This window comes from Tenrec ecaudatus, chromosome 9, assembly GCF_050624435.1.
Source record: "Tenrec ecaudatus isolate mTenEca1 chromosome 9, mTenEca1.hap1, whole genome shotgun sequence".
NCBI lineage: Eukaryota > Metazoa > Chordata > Mammalia > Afrosoricida > Tenrecidae > Tenrec > Tenrec ecaudatus.
Window position 1 is genome coordinate 102,990,336 of NC_134538.1, and position 20,433 is coordinate 103,010,768.

At 46.5% G+C, this 20,433-nt stretch overlaps 1 protein-coding gene across 1 annotated transcript in view; it reads left to right on the top strand.

Annotated features, from left to right (window-relative positions):
- SLC25A13 (solute carrier family 25 member 13) overlaps positions 1-15,637 on the top strand; it is a 199,801-nt gene extending 184,164 nt beyond the window's left edge. Inside the window, exons 15-18 of the mRNA XM_075558386.1 lie at positions 4,028-4,166; positions 13,838-13,996; positions 14,091-14,181; positions 14,515-15,637. Coding sequence (XP_075414501.1) covers positions 4,028-4,166; positions 13,838-13,996; positions 14,091-14,181; positions 14,515-14,701 — 576 coding nt within the window. The 3' untranslated portion in view covers positions 14,702-15,637. The remainder of the gene's footprint in view (positions 1-4,027; positions 4,167-13,837; positions 13,997-14,090; positions 14,182-14,514) is intronic.
- The last annotated feature ends 4,796 nt before the right edge of the window (positions 15,638-20,433 follow it).

Sequence of the window (20,433 nt, forward strand, 5' to 3'; positions counted from 1 at the left end):
TTTGGAACTGCTAAGAGCCCAACGCATGAGCACTGTGGCAATACAGCTCCTTCACGAGCACACACTCAGTTCCAGGTGGGGAACGTCACTTGGGCCCAGTCCTCCCTTGGCTTTAGTGCTTCACAAAGCTGCCCAGCCTTTTCCTTGGGTTGGCTGGCCTGCCTGGTTTTTATTTTACCAAGTTCAGTTTTCTTCTCAGCCATTTAGAATAGTCTTGGGACTTCTCTTCAGGCATGTGGCACCTGGCAGGCCCTGCTTGTGCTCTGATACAGCACTCTCGCGACTTCAAGATGGGAGGGCGAGGGGCTGGTGCTCAACGCGTCGCTGTCTGCCTGCCTGGGACCGCGGGGCTGTGGCACGGTGGTGCGCTTCCTTGCGTCAGAAGTATGCTGCTCACATCCAAGCATGACGTCGTGTAGCCTTGTGACCATATGGAAGCCATTTGACCATATGAGAGACATGCTAGTGTCTCTCATCTTTCTCTTTCAGCTCTAATATTCTGGCACATAAGGACTGGTTGTTTCCTTCAAGACTGTGACTTGTCCCCAGTTCGTAACGTCTTCAATTGAAAAACAACGTGCTTGATTCTTGGCTGTGTGTGTGTGTGTGTGTGTGTGTGTGTGTGTGTGTGGTTTATAGAAGCCTGGGAGTACATCCCAAAGCCTTTCATTTCTCCTTTTTGTTGTGGTCCTCTTATGGATGGGACTCCAAACAGAGCAAAATCAGTGTCAGTGGAAATACATTGTTGGTCCCAAGTGAGAGGCAAAGCTTTGGATCATTGTACACCACGACAAGGTGGACTGGCGCCGCGGCTGCTAGGATGGGGCTCGACCGTCACCACCGTCGGGCCGGTGCAGGCCGGGGTGGTCTGTTCTGTTGTACAGCGGGTCACTGGGAATCGGAGCTGATGTGATGGCGCTTAACAACCACCCAGTTTACATCAGACAGTCATTCCTCTCCCCTGATTGCTTGTAATCAGCAATCAGAAACCCTGGCTTAGGTAGATGATATAAGGGCATGAAGAAAACTTGACCCATATTTAAGAATTTAAGCGTGTAGACCATGTGGGCTGTGTGGAATTTCCGCCCTGTTGATCTTCCAGCTAGAGGGTCCTCGGTGGAAAGTGACATGGGTGCGATTTAAATGAATAAAGAGGTGGTATTTGCGAGGCTGGTGTGATTAGGTAGGTGAGTGAGGCAGTGAGTAGCTTTTACCCAAAAGGAATTTACCAATGTGAGGGAACTGGGGGAGTGAGGTGATGAGGGAGTGTGACACGGCTGAGAATCCTGTGCCAAATGCACAGGAGAACCAAGACCAAAGATGAAGGCGAGCTTGGGAAACAACCCATCGAGAGGAAATTTAGGCAGCATGGCTGAGGAATAAAAGAAACGTTATAGCTAGCTCCCCTCCCCCCAAAAAATCCCACCCATCAACTTAACGAAGAAGAAAAACCACATAGACATGATGCGAGCTGGTTGTTAATGTTGCGGTTGAAGGATATAGTCCAGAATATTCATTAGAGGTGCAGAGTTTATCCATGGGGAAAATTATGAGCATTTAACATTGTCAATATTCTGTATTTCCTATGGTAAACCTTCAATACATTTAAAATATTATTTTATGATTCCAACTCATGGCAACCCGAAATGGAGCAACAGAGAGCTGCTCAAAATTGAACACTTCCATGAATGAGAAAGGCTGCTGAGGTGGAACATTGTAAAGATAAGCTATTCCTCTCGAAACGACTGAGCAGAGCATAGAGAAGCTCGCTGTACGGTACACAGAATGGGGAGATGAGGTTGAAGGGAAAGATCTCCCCTGAGTGCTATTTTCTTCATGGCAGTTTTTTCTATTTTCGTTTTATTTCAGAGAATCGTGGGCCACAAAAAATTACCTTGGGGTGGGCCGCACACAGCCCACAGGCCACCAGTTCGACAGCCCTGCATTAGTGCAGTAGAAAATGCCCTCCAAACTGGGGTTACAGCCACAGGCAGGGAGTCCAGACTACAATGCATCGCACAAGCAGTTACGGCGGGAAGGGTCATAGTAATGGACTGTCTCAACTGGCACACCTTTTGAGTGGACAAGATAGGAAACATGGGCCACTTGACATTGTAGGAGGCAGGTCCGCCCTGTTGTGAACACACGTTCACAGAGTGAAGAGGGCCAGCAGGTCATGTTTCTCGCAGAGCATGCTCACTGCCTGACCCCGGCATCCGTGAGCGAGGGATGCTGTTGGAAGGGGATGCTAGACGGATTCAACCTCAAATGTCCTGTGAAGGTTACTTTTTCTACGGCGTCTGGTTTGCCACCGACCAGGATTCCTTTGGAAAGACTACGGCTAAGGGTTTCATTGCCCACAGGCTCAGATTGACTGGGAGTGAGACGAAGTATCAGAAAAGCCAAGGACACAATAGCAGATGTTTAGTGTTCGCACATTGGAGTGGAGCCTCGCATCCACCGAAAGCAGCAAGATTCACCATCACTGTTAGGTGCCGTCCAGTCAGTTCTGGCTCCTGGAGACCCTGTGTGGAACAGAATGAAGCGCTGCCCGCCCCGGACCAGCGTAGGAACCGCTCCTGCGTGCTCCTTGGTGCAGCCACGGAGTCAGTCCATTTCATCGAGGGACTTCTTTGCTGACCTGCTACTTTACAAAACAAAACGTGGTGTCCTTCTGCAGCGCCTCCTGGTAACATGTCCAAATATCTGAAACGAAGTCTCAGCATCCGCGCTCTAATTCAAGACAGATGTATCTGTTTCTCTTGGCAGTCCATGGGATCTTTCATATTCCTCTCCAACACCTTCCATCCAATGCGGCAACACTGCCTCCGTGGCCTTATCACGAAAAGTCAAGATACCAAACCCCCTTCATTCACAGCAACCTTATGTGCAGTTTCTGAGCCCGAGCATCTTTCCAGGAGCAGAAAGCCTCTGCTCTTCCCTTCAGAGCAGCTGGCGGGTTCGAACTGCCGACCTCTGGTTAGCAAACCCCGCAGGCAACCCACTGGACTCGACCTCAGGGAAAGGCAACGGGCTGACCCGAATTCCATTGAATTCGGATGGACTTAAACTGTTTTCTTTCAGGACTCTTAATTCTGTGATCATTTCTTTAGGTCTCGAAACTTGTAAAAGAATCAGAGTTAAATCGTTCCAAAAACTCTGCTTCTGACTCATAGGATAGAGCGGAACTCTACCTTCCATCTCCGTAGGCGTCAATAGTTGGGGATCAGAAAGCTCCATCTTTCCCTATGGAATGCCTGGTGGGTTCAGTTTTTTTCTTGTAGTAAACAGCCCAGTGTGCCACCACCACACCCCCAGGACTCCGGGTTGAAAGGTATATGGTATTACAGGTGTCTTTTGGTTTGGTGTAAATGTTGTATCATATTTCCAGGTTCTGTCATCTCAGGACCTTCCTATGATGCATCTTGGTGCCAGGCATTGTTTGCTTCGGGAGCTAATTGTTCTACATACAGCTCTTAAATGTTGTAGAATTGTTTTAAATAGTTTAAGGCTTTAGAACCAGCATTCATTAATGTTTTGAATGCCTGGTAAGGCAATATATGCAAAAACTGTAGAAAAGGTCAACATTTTTTTTTAAATGCAGGTGTGTGTTTTCTCCCCCAGGGAAGTGTTCAGAGCTAACGTCAGATTCTCAAACATTTGTCGACTTCTCTGTGTATGAACGGACAATGTGTTGGGTTTTGTCTTTTACTGATACCAGAGAACTGATCCTCCTTGAAATACCAGTGCTTTGGGATTTAGAAAGGCAGAACGAAACATTGCGTCATAGAATATCAGCATTCAAATCAATCAGACCTGCCCTCCCAATTTCTCTTAACATCAAGAACCAATTTTCCCCCCAATTATTTAAATGTATTACTTACAGAATCTGGCGGGGATGGGGGTCAACTTGTGAATTCAGATTGTTCTTTGGGAATATTGTGTTCTGAGGTGGGTTTCAGCAACGCTCGATCTTCTCACGGCGATGTGCATTTCACGTGGTTTGTCTTCCTTTTCAAATGCGCAGGGTGCCAAGGCATGTTTTCTGCGGGACATTCCTTTCTCGGCCATCTACTTCCCATGCTATGCCCATGTGAAGGCTTCCTTTGCGAATGAGGATGGGCACGTTGGCCCGGGAAGCCTGCTCTTGGCTGGCGCAATAGCTGGTGAGTGTCGCTCAGTGAGTGCCCCCCCCCCCGCCACCGCCCACATCACCCACCCTGTCCCTGCCCTATGGCTCCACCGTTTGTGCTGATAGTTCTGACAGATGTGAGTTTAGATTGCTTTGAATCTAGATACCTATAGATTCCTTTGCATAACCAGTGAAAAGAAATCATGGCAGGGGTGGGGGGTCATCTTACTTCAGCAGACTAGGTTAATAGACAATTAATATTTTAATTCTGAAAAAGATGCATTGAAAACTGGTAGGCTTTGTGGCACTGTCGGCACCCATCATTTCATGGGGCGCCTGAGTGCCTGTGCCTAGCGGCAGAACAGTACGTCTGAATTCCTCCGTAACTTAAGCTAGAACTACTACCATTTAGAAAAGAGAAGTTGAACGATTCAACTATCCAATTCTGTGCTATTTAAATTATGTGCCACTAAAACTGTTGGGGGGGGAAAGAACTTGGAGCAAAACTATGCTCCATTGATTCATTGGAAACGCATTGCATTCCACGAATTTTAGTGCAAGTTCTTATTGAGTGCTTATATTTCGTTTTAAAGAAAAGAGAAACAGAGGAGAGTCGGGCATAATGTGAGCCCATCCGAGGTCCCTGAGGCCTCCTTCGGGCCTTGGTGTGATGGCTCGTGAATGGAGCTGTAGACCACAGGGGTTTGTGGTGTGAGCTCCTCCCTGTTCTTGGGGCAGATGATGCATTCTGCTCCCATGAAGAGTTAGAGCCTGGCCAGCCCAGTGGGGCAGTCCTCTGCTCTGTAAGGTCAGTTTGAGTCTGAATCTACGTGAGGGCAGTGATTGGGCTTCCTTCTCACTGCATAACGTGGGGACCCCGAGTGGAATAGGAGCTGACTTGTTGGGCTGCTAATAATCTCAAGGTCAAGTTTGAAAGCAGCAGGTTCTCTGCAGGAGGAAGAGAAGGTTTTCTATTCCTCTAAAGAGTCACCATCGCAGAAACCCAGAGGGCAGTTCTACTCTGCCCCATGAGGGTCACAGTGAGTTGGAATCAATTCAATGGCAGTAAGTTTGCTTTGGGTTCCGTATAAGGTCATACAGGAGCTATGTATATGCGTGGGCTAACTGGATCACACATAGTGAAAATAACACTAGGAAAAAAATAGCTATGAAGATTGAATTTTGTATCCCAATTCAACTCCCTAAAAGAAACACGGGATCTTGAATAGAAACTGGGATCTTGAATAGTCTTCCCTGTCCAGAGAGCTCAGGGGTGGAAGGTGGCAGAGAGGCGGCATAATCTGGCTTAGTGTTCTAAGGAGTGGCAAGCCCCAAGCCAATCACAAGATCACTCACTCACTACCGTCAAGTGCATTCGAAATCAAAGCAGCAGCCCTAGAAACAGGGTAGACGTGCCCACGGCGGTTTTCCAAGATGGTAGCTCATCACAGGAGTAGAAAGCCTCATCTTTCTCCCTTGGAGCAGCTGGGGGCTTCAATGTGCTGACCCTTTTGTTTAGCGACCCAACCTGTACCCACCACTCCATCAGGCGCCCCTCCCAGTCATGGGTGACGGCGTCCAGACATTCTTTGGCTAATGTCCCCCAAGGGCAGAGTCTTAGAGCTCTCCCCGCAGACAGTGGAGAGAACACGAACTGCTGACTGCTCTGTAGGTTCATGTGTCTGGGCTGTGGTCAGGGGACCCACAGAGGCAGGAAGCCAGGCAGTTCTTCAATCCCCCTGTAATTGCTTTTCTGCAAAGGCGATGTTCTCAGGATATGGGGCAGTTCTTTCTTCATTGCTCAGGGATCCTGCTTACATGGGTGGCTTTGAAACCACTGGGCCCACGTCAGGAAATCATGATGTCAGGACCAGAACCCTCAGCTTCAATCTCAACTTCGCCTTTGACTCACTGCGTTTTCTGTCATTTACATATCCCTGGGGCCTTCAAAAAGTTGTGGAAAAACGGAATTAAAAGATAATGTGATTTTCTCACAAACTTGTAGAAGTTCCATTGTGTGTGGGATATGTATATGTGTATATATGTATGCATATATGTGTATATTTGTTGTTGTTGTTAGGCACCATAGAGTTGGTTCTGATCCATAGCAACATTATGTGCACAACGGAACGAAACCCTTCCCAGGCCCGTGCCATCCTCACGAGTGTTGCTCCCCTGCCGGAGCCCGCCCTTGTAGCCATGGTGTCGGTCCGTCTCGTCTAGGACCTTCCTCTGTCACTGTCCCTCCAGTTTACCACACTGATGTCCTATCACAAATTTATAAATTGGGTTAATGTGTGATAAGTAAATATGATCATGCTTTTATGTTTTGATAGTAATTTCCTTTGTTCTTTAAGCCAATCTGATGTTTTTTTCTTCCCAAGAACTTGATTAGACTTGAAGTTAGACTCTTTTTAGTAATGTGCATCACTTAATAGAAGTAATTGTTGGCATTTCGTAACCTAAGGAATCTTAGGTTTATTTCTTTGTACGATTACAATTTGTATGTTTTTTACAATCTGCAAGCATCTTTAAATACTTGAAAACATCTCTGTTATTTCAGAGACTTGATCTAGATGAAATTATATCTGAATTTATGTTCATTTTCCTAAATGCCTCAGCATGTCACTTGGTTCGGGCTGAAACAGGGACCCTGAAATTAAGAAGCTAAATTATAATTCTCTGTAATTCACATGCTGCTTTTTACATAATGTAAGACACTTCAATATGATTTATTGGCAGTATCAAATAAAGAATAGCTAACATTTCTAACATTTTAAGAGAATGATCTATCATACCAGATGATTTTTACTGTCGGAGTGATACGATATGGGAGCAAGTCAAACTCTAGTGGAGGTTTTTCCCTTGAATTAGTTAACTGAGACTGTGTTGTTGTTCAGGGATAGTTTAGAAGCTGTCCAATGCACAGATAGAGAAATAGTATCTATATATGCCGACAATGGTACTTTTACAAAGATATTAGAAACACTATTGGCACAACTTTTTAAATTGGATATAATGTTTAAGATTTTCTTAATGTTTAAGATTTTCTTAGAGCCTTAAACAAAAAAACAAAATTAATGGATTGGATCAGGGTAATAGAGCGACAATATGTTCATGCGCCTGCCCGCACCTCCACAGAGCAGAACTGTGACTAAGGAGTTCCTGACGGCCAGGACATGGAATCACTGGCTCTGAAACTAGACTGAGGGAAGAACCCTGGGCCCAAATCCTGACAGGAGAAGCAGTTGCTAATGTCAAAGCCGAGCTAGAGGTTCTCCACCTCCGAGTGGACAGTAGATGGCCTGGCATGGAGGGGAAGCTTTTAAAACAAACCATCAACTTTCATTAAAGAACTGCACTAAATGCAGGAGGGCGGTCCTGCCCCTCCCACTTCTGCTCTGATGTCAAGCTCAGGACATCCCTCCTTTCTAAGCTAACAGATCAGAACTCGGTTATAAAGAAAGGGCACCTCCCTGGATTGGGCAAGTGTAAGGACAGGGTGTAAGGTCACGTGCACTTGTACCAGAGATGAAGGTCCCCGGGGAGCTGAACCATTTGTGCTTAGCCTTCCAAATCCACTTACCCAGTACTGTTACCAAAGAAATGCCACTGTCGACTTCTGTAATGACTATAGCCAAGACAGCCCTACTGAGCAGTTGGACTCTGAACACATAACCACAGATTCAGGAGGAAAAAAAAAAATGAAAGTAGGTACGTCCTGCATTCTGCCCAAGAGAGACAGAAGTGATCCTGCCTCCAGAATGAGGAGCTAGAGTAGGTTGCATTGTCCCCTACCCCGACCCCCAAGACCCCCAATCACATGTAGCTGGAATCTCAGACTGGGGCATTGTTTGGAACTAGGAGTCTCACTGCTGCAGTTAAGTGGAATGTTGTCATGCTGGGGGTATAGTCAAGGAACCTCAACCCGAAGACGAGCGTCCTTGGACAGGTTGATTAAGAGAACACAGACACACCCAGAGCTAAGAAGGCGAGGCAGAAATGGAGGCAGGGAGTAGAGTGTCTTGGGTTCAGTTAGTGCAGTCCCACGTGGTGTACACATGTAATACCCTGGGCTGGCAGCTGAAAGGCTAGAGCTCTGAGTCCACAGAGAGATGCCTGACAGGAAAGGCTTGACAGGCTCTTCCAGAACAGCCATTAAAACCCTCGGGAAACCTGTCTCCCTCTCCACTACACCCCAAGCACATCTCCCCGCGGGCTTGACATTCCACGGTGCCTTCACTCAATGCGCCATTCCCTTCTCAGTGCTAACCCTCCAGCAGGTAGACTCTGCGCATCTTTGCAATGTCGCTGCACTGGGCTTGGGAAGCGCTCTGTTATCTGTGAAAGCAAAACAGAACCAGAAACCCCACAGAACTCGATTGCACACTTTTGTTTATTGCGGCCTGTTCACCACAGCAACGCCAGATGGAAGCATCCGAGGTTTCCATCAATGCATGATTAATGAACAAATGTGGTTTCTGCATGCCACAAAGAGAGAGCAGTTCCAATGTGGACCAACCTGGAGGACACTGTGTGGGCCCCATATGTAGGCAGAGACCAGCATGCATTGGTGGTTACCAGAGGTGGGGATGGGAAAAGTACCATCAAATGTGTTTGATGCATGCAGAACTTGGCCAGGGTAACTGAGGCCACTATACAGAAATAGGATCTTTGGGTAAATGCTGTATGTAATTTTGCAAATATCTATATTTAAGGCACTCTGGTAGCGTGGTTGGTTAGGTATTGAGCTTCTAACTACTGGGGCAGCAGTTCAAACCCAGCAGAGAAAGAAAAAGAAAAGCTGTCTGCTCCCATAACCTGGAAACCTAAAGGGGCTGCTTTGTTCTGTGGCCTGGCTGTGAGTTGGCACTGACAGTGAGTAGGTAAGTAGATGGATAGGTAGGTAGGTATGGTCTGAGGAAGCTTCAAAAATCACATGGAGAAATGGAATTGAGAGATAACGGGATTTTTCCATGAACTTTTTAAAGACCCCCCCTCACATTTGTATGTTTTTGGAATCAAGGTTAATTTAAGAATTATTCAAATTCCTAGAGGGCTTCAAAAAGTTTGTCGAACAATTTCACAACTCTCACTCATGGTAACTCCATGTATATCAAACTAGAACCGTGCTTCTGTGGGAGAAAAGATGACACTGTTTTGATGGTTTGAGAATATCTACCTGGAACGCCATATTCCCATCCAACGACCCGTACATAGATTCCCTGGCGACATTGGTTGCCACGCCCCCGGTGTACAGAAACTCTCGCCCTTCCCACTCCACCTGCCCAACCTCCTCCAGTCAGTTTTCCGACCCTCCCTTGCCTTATGGTTAAATGTTGATTGTGTTTGGGCTTCTCCAGAGTTGATTATTTACAGGAGCCTATTCCTTACAGGTGTTGGTGTTTACTGTATAGGCCAATCGACTTGCTGGCTTCAGTTCCAGGTTAACCCATAAGGTGTCCACTAGCCAAGTTTTTGGAAATGGATCACCAAGTCTTTCTTCTGAGGCTCGTATGGGTGGAACCTCCAGACTGTCAGCTATCAGTTGAGTGCATTTACCATTTGTACCTACCAGGAACTCACTGCTGTCTTTAGAAAGAGAGAAAGCCCAGACCCCTTGATTGGCGTTGGAGGCAGAAGTCCATCCCCAGGCAAACCCTGCTCTAGAACCTAAGTGCTCTTTCCAGTTATTTGCTGCTTTTCCGTCTTTTGCTCTGGAGCTGCCTAATCAATGCTGGTCCCCAGCTCAATTTAGCAAACCCCACACCCAAATCTCCTCAGGTATACACCTGGGGCCTCCTAGACCTGAGCACTTGCCACGTGAGGATAGACGGGATCTGGGAATGGAGACGGTGAGAGTTCTATTCATGTTGCTGATCTTGCCAGCATCCCCCTGAACACTGATTGCTTTTGCCAGATAACCTGACCTTCTTTCTCGCATTTTTGTTCTGCTAATCTAATCAGTACCTTAATCCGCTCCTCGACTCCTCCCTGTATTTTGTCTTCTCTCTCTTCACCAAAAGGAAATGTTTACGGAAACCACTCAAACGAAAGGAAACGTGTCTACTCCATTTTATTCCTTGTACTTCTTTCACAGCTGCCCTCCCGACATGCCTGCCCACTCCTGTAAGGAGGATTGTATTGGCTGTCTGAAACAGACAGCCTTGCTGATGAACTCTCTCTAAACTAGGAAGTAAAACCATATTGGTGGTGTGAGCATAGTGGGTTTCTAAGTATTTTTCATGTTTCCTTCCATTATGTCGGAGCATAAATTCCTGGCTCCACTTTGAAATTATCCCTCCAAGCTAATAGGAAATTCAGCATGACTTCCTCCGTGAAGTGTTGGGTAGAAAGTGAGCTTTCCACGGGCATTTTATAAAAACTGTTACTTATGATTAACTTAGTTTAATGAGCTCTGTAAAAGTGGAGGAGACAAGGATTCTACTTTTGTAATATAATTTGCTAGCATGGAGTTTGCAAATGTGTGCGTCTCTCTCTCTCTCTCTTTCACACACACACACACACACACACACACACAGAGAGAGAGAGAGAGAGAGAGAGAGAGAGAGAGAGAGAGAGAGACCCTGGAACTTTAATGCTGTCTGTTAGAAGGATGAGATGTAGTTGCTAGCCAGACCATGTTGGTTTGGAAAGAAATTCTTACAGAATTATTAAGCCTTAAAAAAAGCAAAGGATATTTATGCATCTGCATTTGACCAATTTGGTTTGGAACAGGTTCATAATGGAAAAATAATAAAACCATGGGAGACAGTGTCTTCTGAGCACAGTCTCACTTTTAAAAATTTAAACATGGACTACCCATTTTGGATTAAATGACTGTCGAAGAATTTCCTGTTGTAGTTGGGGGAGGGGAGGATTTTCTTTATGCTTTTGTTTCTTTTTCATTGATTTTTTTTAAAAAATCATCTTATCACAATCCATACACCCATCCATTGTGTCAAGCACATTTGTACATTTGATGCCATCATCATTCTCAAAACATTTGCATTCTACTTGAGCCCTTGGTATCAGCTCCTCATCTTTTCCCTCCCTGCTCCCCCTCCCCCATGACCCCTTGATAATTTGTAAATTATTATTATTTTGTCATATCTTACACCATCCAACATCTCCCTTCACTCACTTCTCCGCTGGGAGGAGGTTAGATGTAGATACTTGTAATCGGTTTCTCCTTTCTCCCTCACCTTCCCTCCACCGTCCCAGTATCACCACTCTCACCACTGGTCCCGAGGGGTTCATCTGTCCTGGATTCCCTGTGTTTCCAGTTCCTATCTGTGCCAGTGTACATCCTCCAGTACAGTAGGATTTGTCAGGTAGAATTGAGATCATGATATGGGGGGTGGTGGGGGGAAGCATTCAAGAACTAGAGGAAAATTGTATGTTTCATCACTGCTCCACTGCACCCTGACTGGCTTGTCTCCTCCCCACAGCTCTTCTGCAAGGGGATGTCCAATTTCCCACAGATGGGCCCTGGGTCCCCACTCTGCACTTCCCCTCATTCATAATGCTCTGATATATATATTTGGTCTTTGATGCTTGATACCTGATCCCTTTGACGCCTTGTAATCTCACAGGCTGGTGTGCTTCTTCCATTTGGGCTTTGTTGTTTCTCAGTTAGATGGCCCCTTGTTTATCTTCCAGCCTTTAGGACCCCAGATTCTATATCTTTTGACAGCCGGCACCATCAGCTTTCTTCACCACATTTGCATGTGCACCCATTGTCTTCAACGATCTTACCAGGAAGGCGAGCATTTCAGACTGCTGAATTGTTAGAACAAAGTGTTCTTGTGTTGAGGGAGTACTTGAGCAGGGGCCCACTGTCCATCTGTTTCCTTAATACTAAACCTATAAATATATGTACATAGATCTATTTTCCCCTCGTCGTATATAAATATATTTACATCTGCGTATGCCTGTAGTTAGATCTCTGACTACCCTTTGCCTCTTGGTTCTTTCCTCTCTTTCTTTGTACTTTCCTCTTGTCCCACTCTTATGTTCAGCCTTCATTTGGGCTCTAGGAATTCCTCTCGGTTACACTGCCTTTGATCCAGCCCTGCCAGACCTCTTACACCCTCCTTGCCATTGATTTTGGATCACTTGTTGTTCCCTTGTCCCTGGGTTTGTTAACACCCTCCCCTCCTCCCTCTCCCCTTCGCCTATTAACCCCAACTGTTATCCTGTTGTTCTCTCTTCCAGCTTGTTTATCCCACCTATCCCTTCCAGGTAGACATGCTATGTACCATCACAAGACTGAGTACAACAAAGCAACAATAGAAAGGAAAACACTAGCTACAACAACACACACAAAAAACCCTATAAGTAGTTCAGGGTCTATTTCTTGGCCTTCATGCGTGTTTTCCAGTTCCGTGCCCTGGCCCCACATCTATCCCTGGGGACTTCATTGCTCTGCTTGCTCCCAGAGGCTTGCTTAAGCATAGTGAGCTCAGGGCAGGCACAATTCCCACCCTAGTGTCCTGTTCCCCTCCCCCCCCACCCCTGCCCTGTGGTGCTATTATAGGTCAATGAGGAATGCTGTGTCCTGTGGTGAGGCTGCTTTCAGCAGGAACATTGTCATCAGTGCTCCGTGAGCCAGGATGTGCTTCACTCTTTTTTCCCTTTCCCCCCTCTTGGCTCCCGTGTGCTCTGATCAGACAAGTCCCTCTCCTTGAGCTGTAGCTTCAATGCTCTTCTCGGGGGTGGGGGGGAGGGTGATGCTGTCTACTTAGTTGGTAATGGGGCCGACCCCTATTTCATTGATTATTAACCGATATGAAGTTTAAGCTTTCTGTCAACTATTCTTTGTAAAAGGATGGTAGTCTTTGGAAGGAGGAATCCTAAAGTATTATCTGCGGGAGGCTTCTCCTGCCTCTTTCTTACCTGTACCACACACACACACACAGTCACACATACACACAGTTGGCTTAGCCATAGCAGCATCTGTTTGTTGCCACTGAGAGGCAGAGTTTGGGTTGTGTTCTTTTGGTGGGTGCCGTGTGGGAGAGAAGGTTCGGTTCTTTCCTTGACCGCCGGCAGCTTCAGAAAGGCAGGAGGAGGAAACACCCAATCAGCATCACCTCAGAAACATTGGCCCTGATAACTTAGCGAGTTTCTGATTTCAACAGGAAATGGGGGCTGGACTTCTCCATTTATTCGCAACTCCTTGCAGCAATGTTTTTGTGGGTAAGTGTCATTGAGCTGATCCAGCCCCATGCAGACAGCCTCGGCGATGCTGGGCCGGTGTTGCTCGGCTAACCACGGGTCAGCGCCTCAGAAACCACACATAGGGGAGCCATGAGGTTGCAGGGGTTGGTGCTTGATTTTGGAGAGCCGATCACCTTCGGAGATGCTCGGTGGGTGTGCGCTGCCAGGACTCCCTCTGCAGGAATGGCACTGAATCAGAGTTTCTGAAGACTCTTGAGAAGACATAGGCACTGCGAAGGAAGGGCAGGTGGTTGGGGAAAGGGTTACTGAATGTGTGTGAGTGTATAGTTCGTGTGTAATATGTGTAAGGGTGTCCCTGCAGGCAAAACACCGCCGGCTGTTCCTCCAGGAGGGACAGAGAAATAGCCATTTTGTTTCATTTGACTCTTAACTTTTTTTTTCCACGCCCAGCAGTTCACAGCACAGTTATTTTATATAGTGAGAATGCGCGCGGACTGAGATGAGACTGTGTCTTTGCTGCAGGTATGCCGGCGGCATCTTTAGTGACCCCTGCTGATGTTATCAAGACAAGATTGCAGGTGGCTGCCCGGGCTGGCCAGACCACTTACCGAGGCGTTATAGACTGCTTCAGGAAGATCCTGCGGGAGGAAGGCCCCAAAGCGTTGTGGAAAGGAGCTGCTGGTACGGAAATAATCCGTTCTTAACTAACCATTTGGGGTCCAATTTATATTAGGGTTCTAATTGTACTTGTTATCTCTCCCTTTTCCTCCCAAAGCCCGGGTATTTCGATCTTCGCCCCAGTTTGGTGTAACTTTGCTGACTTACGAATTGTTACAGCAGTGGTTTTACATTGATTTTGGAGGAGTGTAAGTATCTTGCTAAATCTGGATTTCTGCGGCTACTGATACTCCACTCTAATGGAGACAGCACATCCAGCTAGTCCATATGAAAATATAGAAGAGACTTGGGAAAATAGTGGAATTGTGTTAGCAAGTACATTTCAGAGAAAAACATGCATGTGTTTAAAATTGAGTCGTGCTTTAACAGTTTTTGGAAAGTTGGATTTATATATATGTATATGTGTGTGTGTGTGTGTGTGTGTATGTATATATATATATATATATATATATATATATATATATATATATATATATATATATATATATGGAACCGTTTTACTAAATGCCTGCTTCCTTTAGAAAACCCATGCGAACGGAGCCAGCGCCTAAATCAAGGATCACACTGCCTGCTCCCAATCCAGACCACGTCGGGGGCTACAGATTGGCAGTGGCGACGTTTGCAGGGATAGAAAACAAATTTGGACTTTATCTACCTCTCTACAAGCCCTCGGTGTCTACCTCAAAAGCGGCCAGCGGAAGCCCATAGTAGGAGCAGCCCCAGGATGCAGCCGTAGCGTTGTGACAAGAGTGGGAAAAAGACTCACCACGCATGGAAGCAACATCTCATCCTTTTCCCTTCCAGCCCCTGTGGAAATGCCAGCCGAGGCTTTTTATAAAGTGGAATCGTTCGTTGTCTGTGTGTTTTTCTTCACCGGATCATTGTGAAATCGTTAAGCATTATTCTCTGAGCCTCAGCCTTGGATCTGACCTGCATCGGGTTTCATCCACACGGCATCATTTGAGGAGAGGAGGGAGTAGGGCACAGAAAGGGGCTCCTGTCCTTGGGGTGGGGTGAGCGTCCCACAGAGGCTCCTGCAAGGCAGTGACGGGGCTCAGAGGCAAGGATCCGGTCAGGTTTAAACGGGTAGTAAGCTGGGCGCCACTTTATAAAAGTAGAAAACACTAGGAGAAATGAAAAAAACAGCCTGGCTTCAAATGTTAAACATACACAAATTCAGTCTCTGGATTACATTATGAAGCTTTTATGTGAAACATGTTTTGTTTTTTGGTGGGGGGTGTGTAATGAAAACCACATTGAAGATGTTTAGGAATCACATTCTGTCACCGGCTACTAGGGGAAAGCCGTGGAGCTTCAGAAACACGTGTTGGGCATTTTATCCTATCGACACAGAAACCGGGGATGGGCCCTCGTGGAGGTGTTTGTGAAAGTTGGGTCACTATCTGTATGATGGACAGATGTTGATTATGACCTACGTCAGTAGTTACTGGAGACGAGACACATGCGCCCGATGGCTCTTGGCTTCCCTAATCCTCCCTCCCTCCTAGCACCCATTTGCTACCTTAAATCATGTAAGACGCAACTATATTTTAATGTGAGCTTTTATTTAATTTGTGGTGCCTTGCAGAATGCTCAGAGGTATATGTGTTTGTGAAAGTAGAAATAAACTATTTTTAAAGTCTTTCAGTTTGCTGTCGTCTGTGCCACGTGGCGAACGACTATACTAATTCTCGTGATTGGAAGCCCTGCTTTTTGGTTTGGTTTGTTTTGTTTAAGTGGGTCTTACTCACACTGGCCTGGATATACCGGCTCATGATCTTCCAAGGAAAGGCATGCCCTCCTTTTCAGTATAGCATGTTCAGAGAGACGGGGAGGAAAACCACTGTTAACCTGCAGTACCAGAAAGCTTCAGGGAGAGGAAGGTATGGAAACAGGTATGAAGTGGGCATTGTACATATTTTCTTCCCTTCTCCCGTGCTCATACTAAAACCATACGCCATTTGTACCCTGGCATAAGCGAATGTTCGGCCAGCATTGTGACTATTCGGGAAAATTAGTTCATCTCGAACAGAATTAAGGACTCTGCTTAGACTGCAGTTACACTCCCGAAGATGCTACTGACCACACTTGTTGCTAGTCAATAGGGATGAACATCAAAGCTCCCTCCCTAGTAGACCACGGTCAAGGAGAGAAAGAGTCTGCTACTGTAGACAGGGCGACCCTGAAAGTCATCGCCTGGGATTGGGCAGAGGCAGGGTCATCCACACATCTCTGGGTTTGGGTTTTTGTTACTTTGTTTCTTGTTTAAGTGAGTAAAACGTTTGTTCTCTTCAGCAGAATTAGTTTACCACTTGCCTGACTTCTTTCAGGAATGTTTGCCAAAACCAACCTGGAAGCCCCATTGGGCCCACTCAGGTGTGAAGTGACCCAACCTCCCTGGTTTCGATTGGATTCTGACAAGTGACAGCAGCCACTAGCTACAAACCAACCGATTTCCCTCAAGATCCCGAGTCACAAATCTGTCTTTAAAACTGACTGGTGTTACAATATCAGATCATTGCAGCTTCGGTCCTGTGGGGAAGGGGAGAACTCACCACTGAGGGTGTGTCTCTGCATTCCTTTCCTACCTGGGCTGGGAACTTTATAGAAGATTCATTTTCCATAGTAAAAAACAAAAAGTTGACCCACACCTCACACCCAGTGCGGCGCCCTGGCTGCTGCTGTAAGAACTGTTGATTTGATGGGAGCGTGCCTTGGCGTACGGTCTCTGTGCCCCTACCCGGGAATGATTCTTTTCAGTATTTCAGAGCAAGTCTCGGAAGCCAGTGGAGGAAGGGCCGCACATCTGTGTGGCTTTAAGATCCTTGGCTGGCTCTGCTCAGGGCTAGGCAGGGACTTGAGACAGTTGGAAGGAGGTCTAATTTCCATCTGAGTTCTGCGCCGTGGGTGGCAGGCCTGTGACATCCCTGAATAGGACTGCAGTCACCGCATGGTGAAAACCATGCAAAATTTGTTCTGGGTTTTTCTTCCTGAAGTGACAGCACACCACTTCATCAGTGGTGAGGCTGCCGATTCTGCAGCCAGCTGTTTCCCTCCTTCACACCAAGGACGGGTGACCCCCGCCAGCCTGCGGGCCCACTCACAGGGACCAGCACCGCCCCCGGGCCCTTGGTTCACCTTGTGATGTGTGTGGGGGGAGGGGGAGGGGGATATGGCCTGACTTTAGTAGGGTTTTTTTTTTCCTTTCCAAGGAGGGGAAAAAATGTGAAGCCGACCACAAAGTGAACACGCTGATTCTTGGGTTCCAGTCGTGGCTGGGTTTCTTGAGGCTGGGTGGCACGCTGTCGCCAAGCTCATGCTGCACCTCATAACCCACAACCATTTGCGGAGCTCCCTGGGGTCGCCTTAATCCCAGCAGCCAGGGTCGCGCAGGGGAACATACGAACTCTGGCACAGAAAGGAGTCGTTTAAATGCTTATTGCATTTCAAGCTTCAGTTTTTACTTAACTAAAATATGTACCGTTGCTGGAAAACAGTGTTTACAATTTTGTGCTTAGATGTTATTTAATGGCGTGGCCTCTGTAAACCTCAGGATGCTTACATTTTGACAGTCTTCTGGAAATGCTTAGCAGCACATAACTCCGAGCGGGGAAGCAAAACAGGAACAAATTGTGCTTGAAACTCTTTGGAGGCTGCTTGGACGAGGTAACCAGCAAGTCACCTTGGAAGCCTTCAGGTAGGTGGAGGGCGGGGAGGCTCCGCTGGTGCTGGTCCATGATCTCCTGTGGCCCCCTTTACAGCCCTGCGAGGCAAACTTCCCCTCAAAGTTCTCAGTCCGTTCGCCACAGAAGCCATGCTGGTGGGGATCATTTGTATCCTTGCCACTGAGCAAAATCTCTTTCAGTTCAGGGTAATCCGATACTTTGAGGATGTGGATTTTTCCAGACTTCTAAAAGGCATGTTCCCTGGTCAGGGCAATGAGATGTTCCTTCCACAAAGGCTCTTCCCACAAACGGGCTGTCGCTTTTGTTTTTCTCTCTTGGGAATGACCCACTCTTCTTCAGTGCTGCAAAGCCCACACGTGGTCACTGCTGAAAGTGAAACCATTGTCGCCTCCCTCAGTCAGGGCAGCCTTTTACTGACAGTCTTGTCTGGGTTTCATAAAGGTAGAGTTTGCCTTCGATCCTTGCTTGTTTTGTTTTCTGGTGGATACGTAGGTATGGGAAAAACAGATGAATGAATGGATGTATGGCTTATGAGGAATGATTTTTCCCACCCTAAGTCATCTCCATTATTTTCCTACTTTACAAGTGCTGTTATTAAGTCCATGACTCTAGAGCCGGAGAAGCCCATCCTTATTTATTGATCAGTTATTTTAGAGGCCGTAAATCTCTTAAAGCTAATACAGGTCTTTAAAATTAATTTCAGTGAATTGGTAACTTTGAGCCAGGGCTGTCATATGTAACTAAAAACATTTCCATTTCCTGCTCCCTGCTCAAGTTAGGTTTTTTTAAAAAGTCATGTCTGAGATGAAATATCAAGCTTCAGAAGTATGACAAAATGAACCAATTGTTTACTTACAACTCACTGCGCCTGCACATCTCCTCCAGCTGTTAACGTGCTCCCCGGGGCCCGGAGCACGGAACCTGGAGCACAGAACCTGGAGCACGGAGCATGGAGCCTGGAGCACGGAGCCTGGAGCACGGAGCCAGGAGCACAGAGCAGGGCTGCGCGCGCTTCTTTGGCAGCTGCTGAGGACAGCCGGACCTTGCAAAAGGGTTTGTTTTCAGCAAATGCATTAATTGACTCTAAAGAAGAGCCTAAATGGAACCTGCTTTCATCTGCTGGGGTAACCTCATAAAATAATGTTGTTTATTTTTAGATTCCCGGCTGTTAAGGGGGTTTTGATTAAGGCAAAACCACAGTCCCCTCAAATAACTTTAGAAGGAAAGTTAAGACACACTTAATTGTATTTGTCTGAAGTTGGCTTCTCCTGGGTCCCAGACACACCCCCAGCACGCTGGTTCGGTCGCCTCGGCTCCAGTGGCCCCGGCTCCTCATTCTCGTGCACTGGCCTCCGCGGGGATGCTCGCTTTGGGGACAGAACAGTCCTTAAGCTAATTTTAATACGGACTCTGGCTCCCTGGAAAGACTTGTGCCACCATGCTGTAGTCTGTTTTACAAGGTGAAGAAAGGTCTATATACTCAGAATAGCATGCAAGAAAGCCGATTAAAAGTTCTTCCTTATCTCCCGTCATCCCCCTCCACCATCCTTAGTCAATTCTCCCAGCTCAGACGCTGGTCCATTAATGGGTGGTTTTCAAATGAGAGAAGAGCGCATAATTCTCTCCACACTAAGATGGTCTTTTGTTAGTAGGGTTTCAATAAATATGAGCTATTAGAAATGCCAGACATGGTCTCATTAAATCCTTCCCATAACTTTAATGGCTCATGGTACTTTAAGATAATATTCTATTCCTTGTATTTCAAACAAGGAAAAAGAAATGCAGGTTAAATATCTTGACCAATGTCTCTCAGCTACTAACTGACAGCACAAGGTTTTAAATCCAGGGGTAAGGACCACCTGAATGCTCTGCTCTGTGCAGGAGCTGTGGACTGAATTCAGTACAGAAAGTTTCTTATGTTAGCCCAGAATTTGGAATGATTGCTAGATCCAGCAGCTGAGGCCCTCGTCTTGTTGCTTACTAGATAGGGAGTGCACTTGCTCTCTCAGAGGATGCCAGAGCCTGAGGACCTGGTGACTCCTGACCAGCCTTGGGACTAGAGGTCCCTCTTTGAGTCAGTGAAGAATGGGTTAGGTCAACTTGAAGCAGTTGCCTGACAGGTTTGAAATTTATAAACCGACACAGTGCCAGATCATGTGATGCAGATTGAATTGTGTCACCTTAAAAATCTGCTATAATTAGAAAATTCCCATCCTCAACAAAAGTTGGAGATAACCAAATTAAAAGGAACCATCTATGGGCACTTGGCCTTTTGGGTAGAATGGAGATAGTTTGCAAAATACATGTGAGCTTTGCTTAAATGACGTGGACCTTCGCTCTCCATTGCCGCTAAGGGTGGGAAAGCCTGACTTGATTCCCGACAAGTTTCTTGCAGCCCCCAAAGTGAATGGAGAGCGGCAGGCTGCCCAGTAGGAAGGCAAGCACTAGCATACTTCACACTCGATAGTGAACAAGTTCACGGGCTCTCACTGCATCTTCGATGATGTGGTGCCCAAGGAAGCAAGAGGCTACCTTGCTTGTTGGCTAACCTGACACAACTCCTCCTGCGTTTGTGTACATGAAAGCTGAGTACTGACTGATCCACACCAAAACTGACAACATACTCTTCCTGAGCAAAAGGGGAAAAAAAGACTGAAATGCCACATCCAATGATGCGCTCTTTTCAAAAAGATGATATATTTCCAACTGTGAACTGCCATTTGGAAGTAGACTTTACCAACATAAGCTATATGA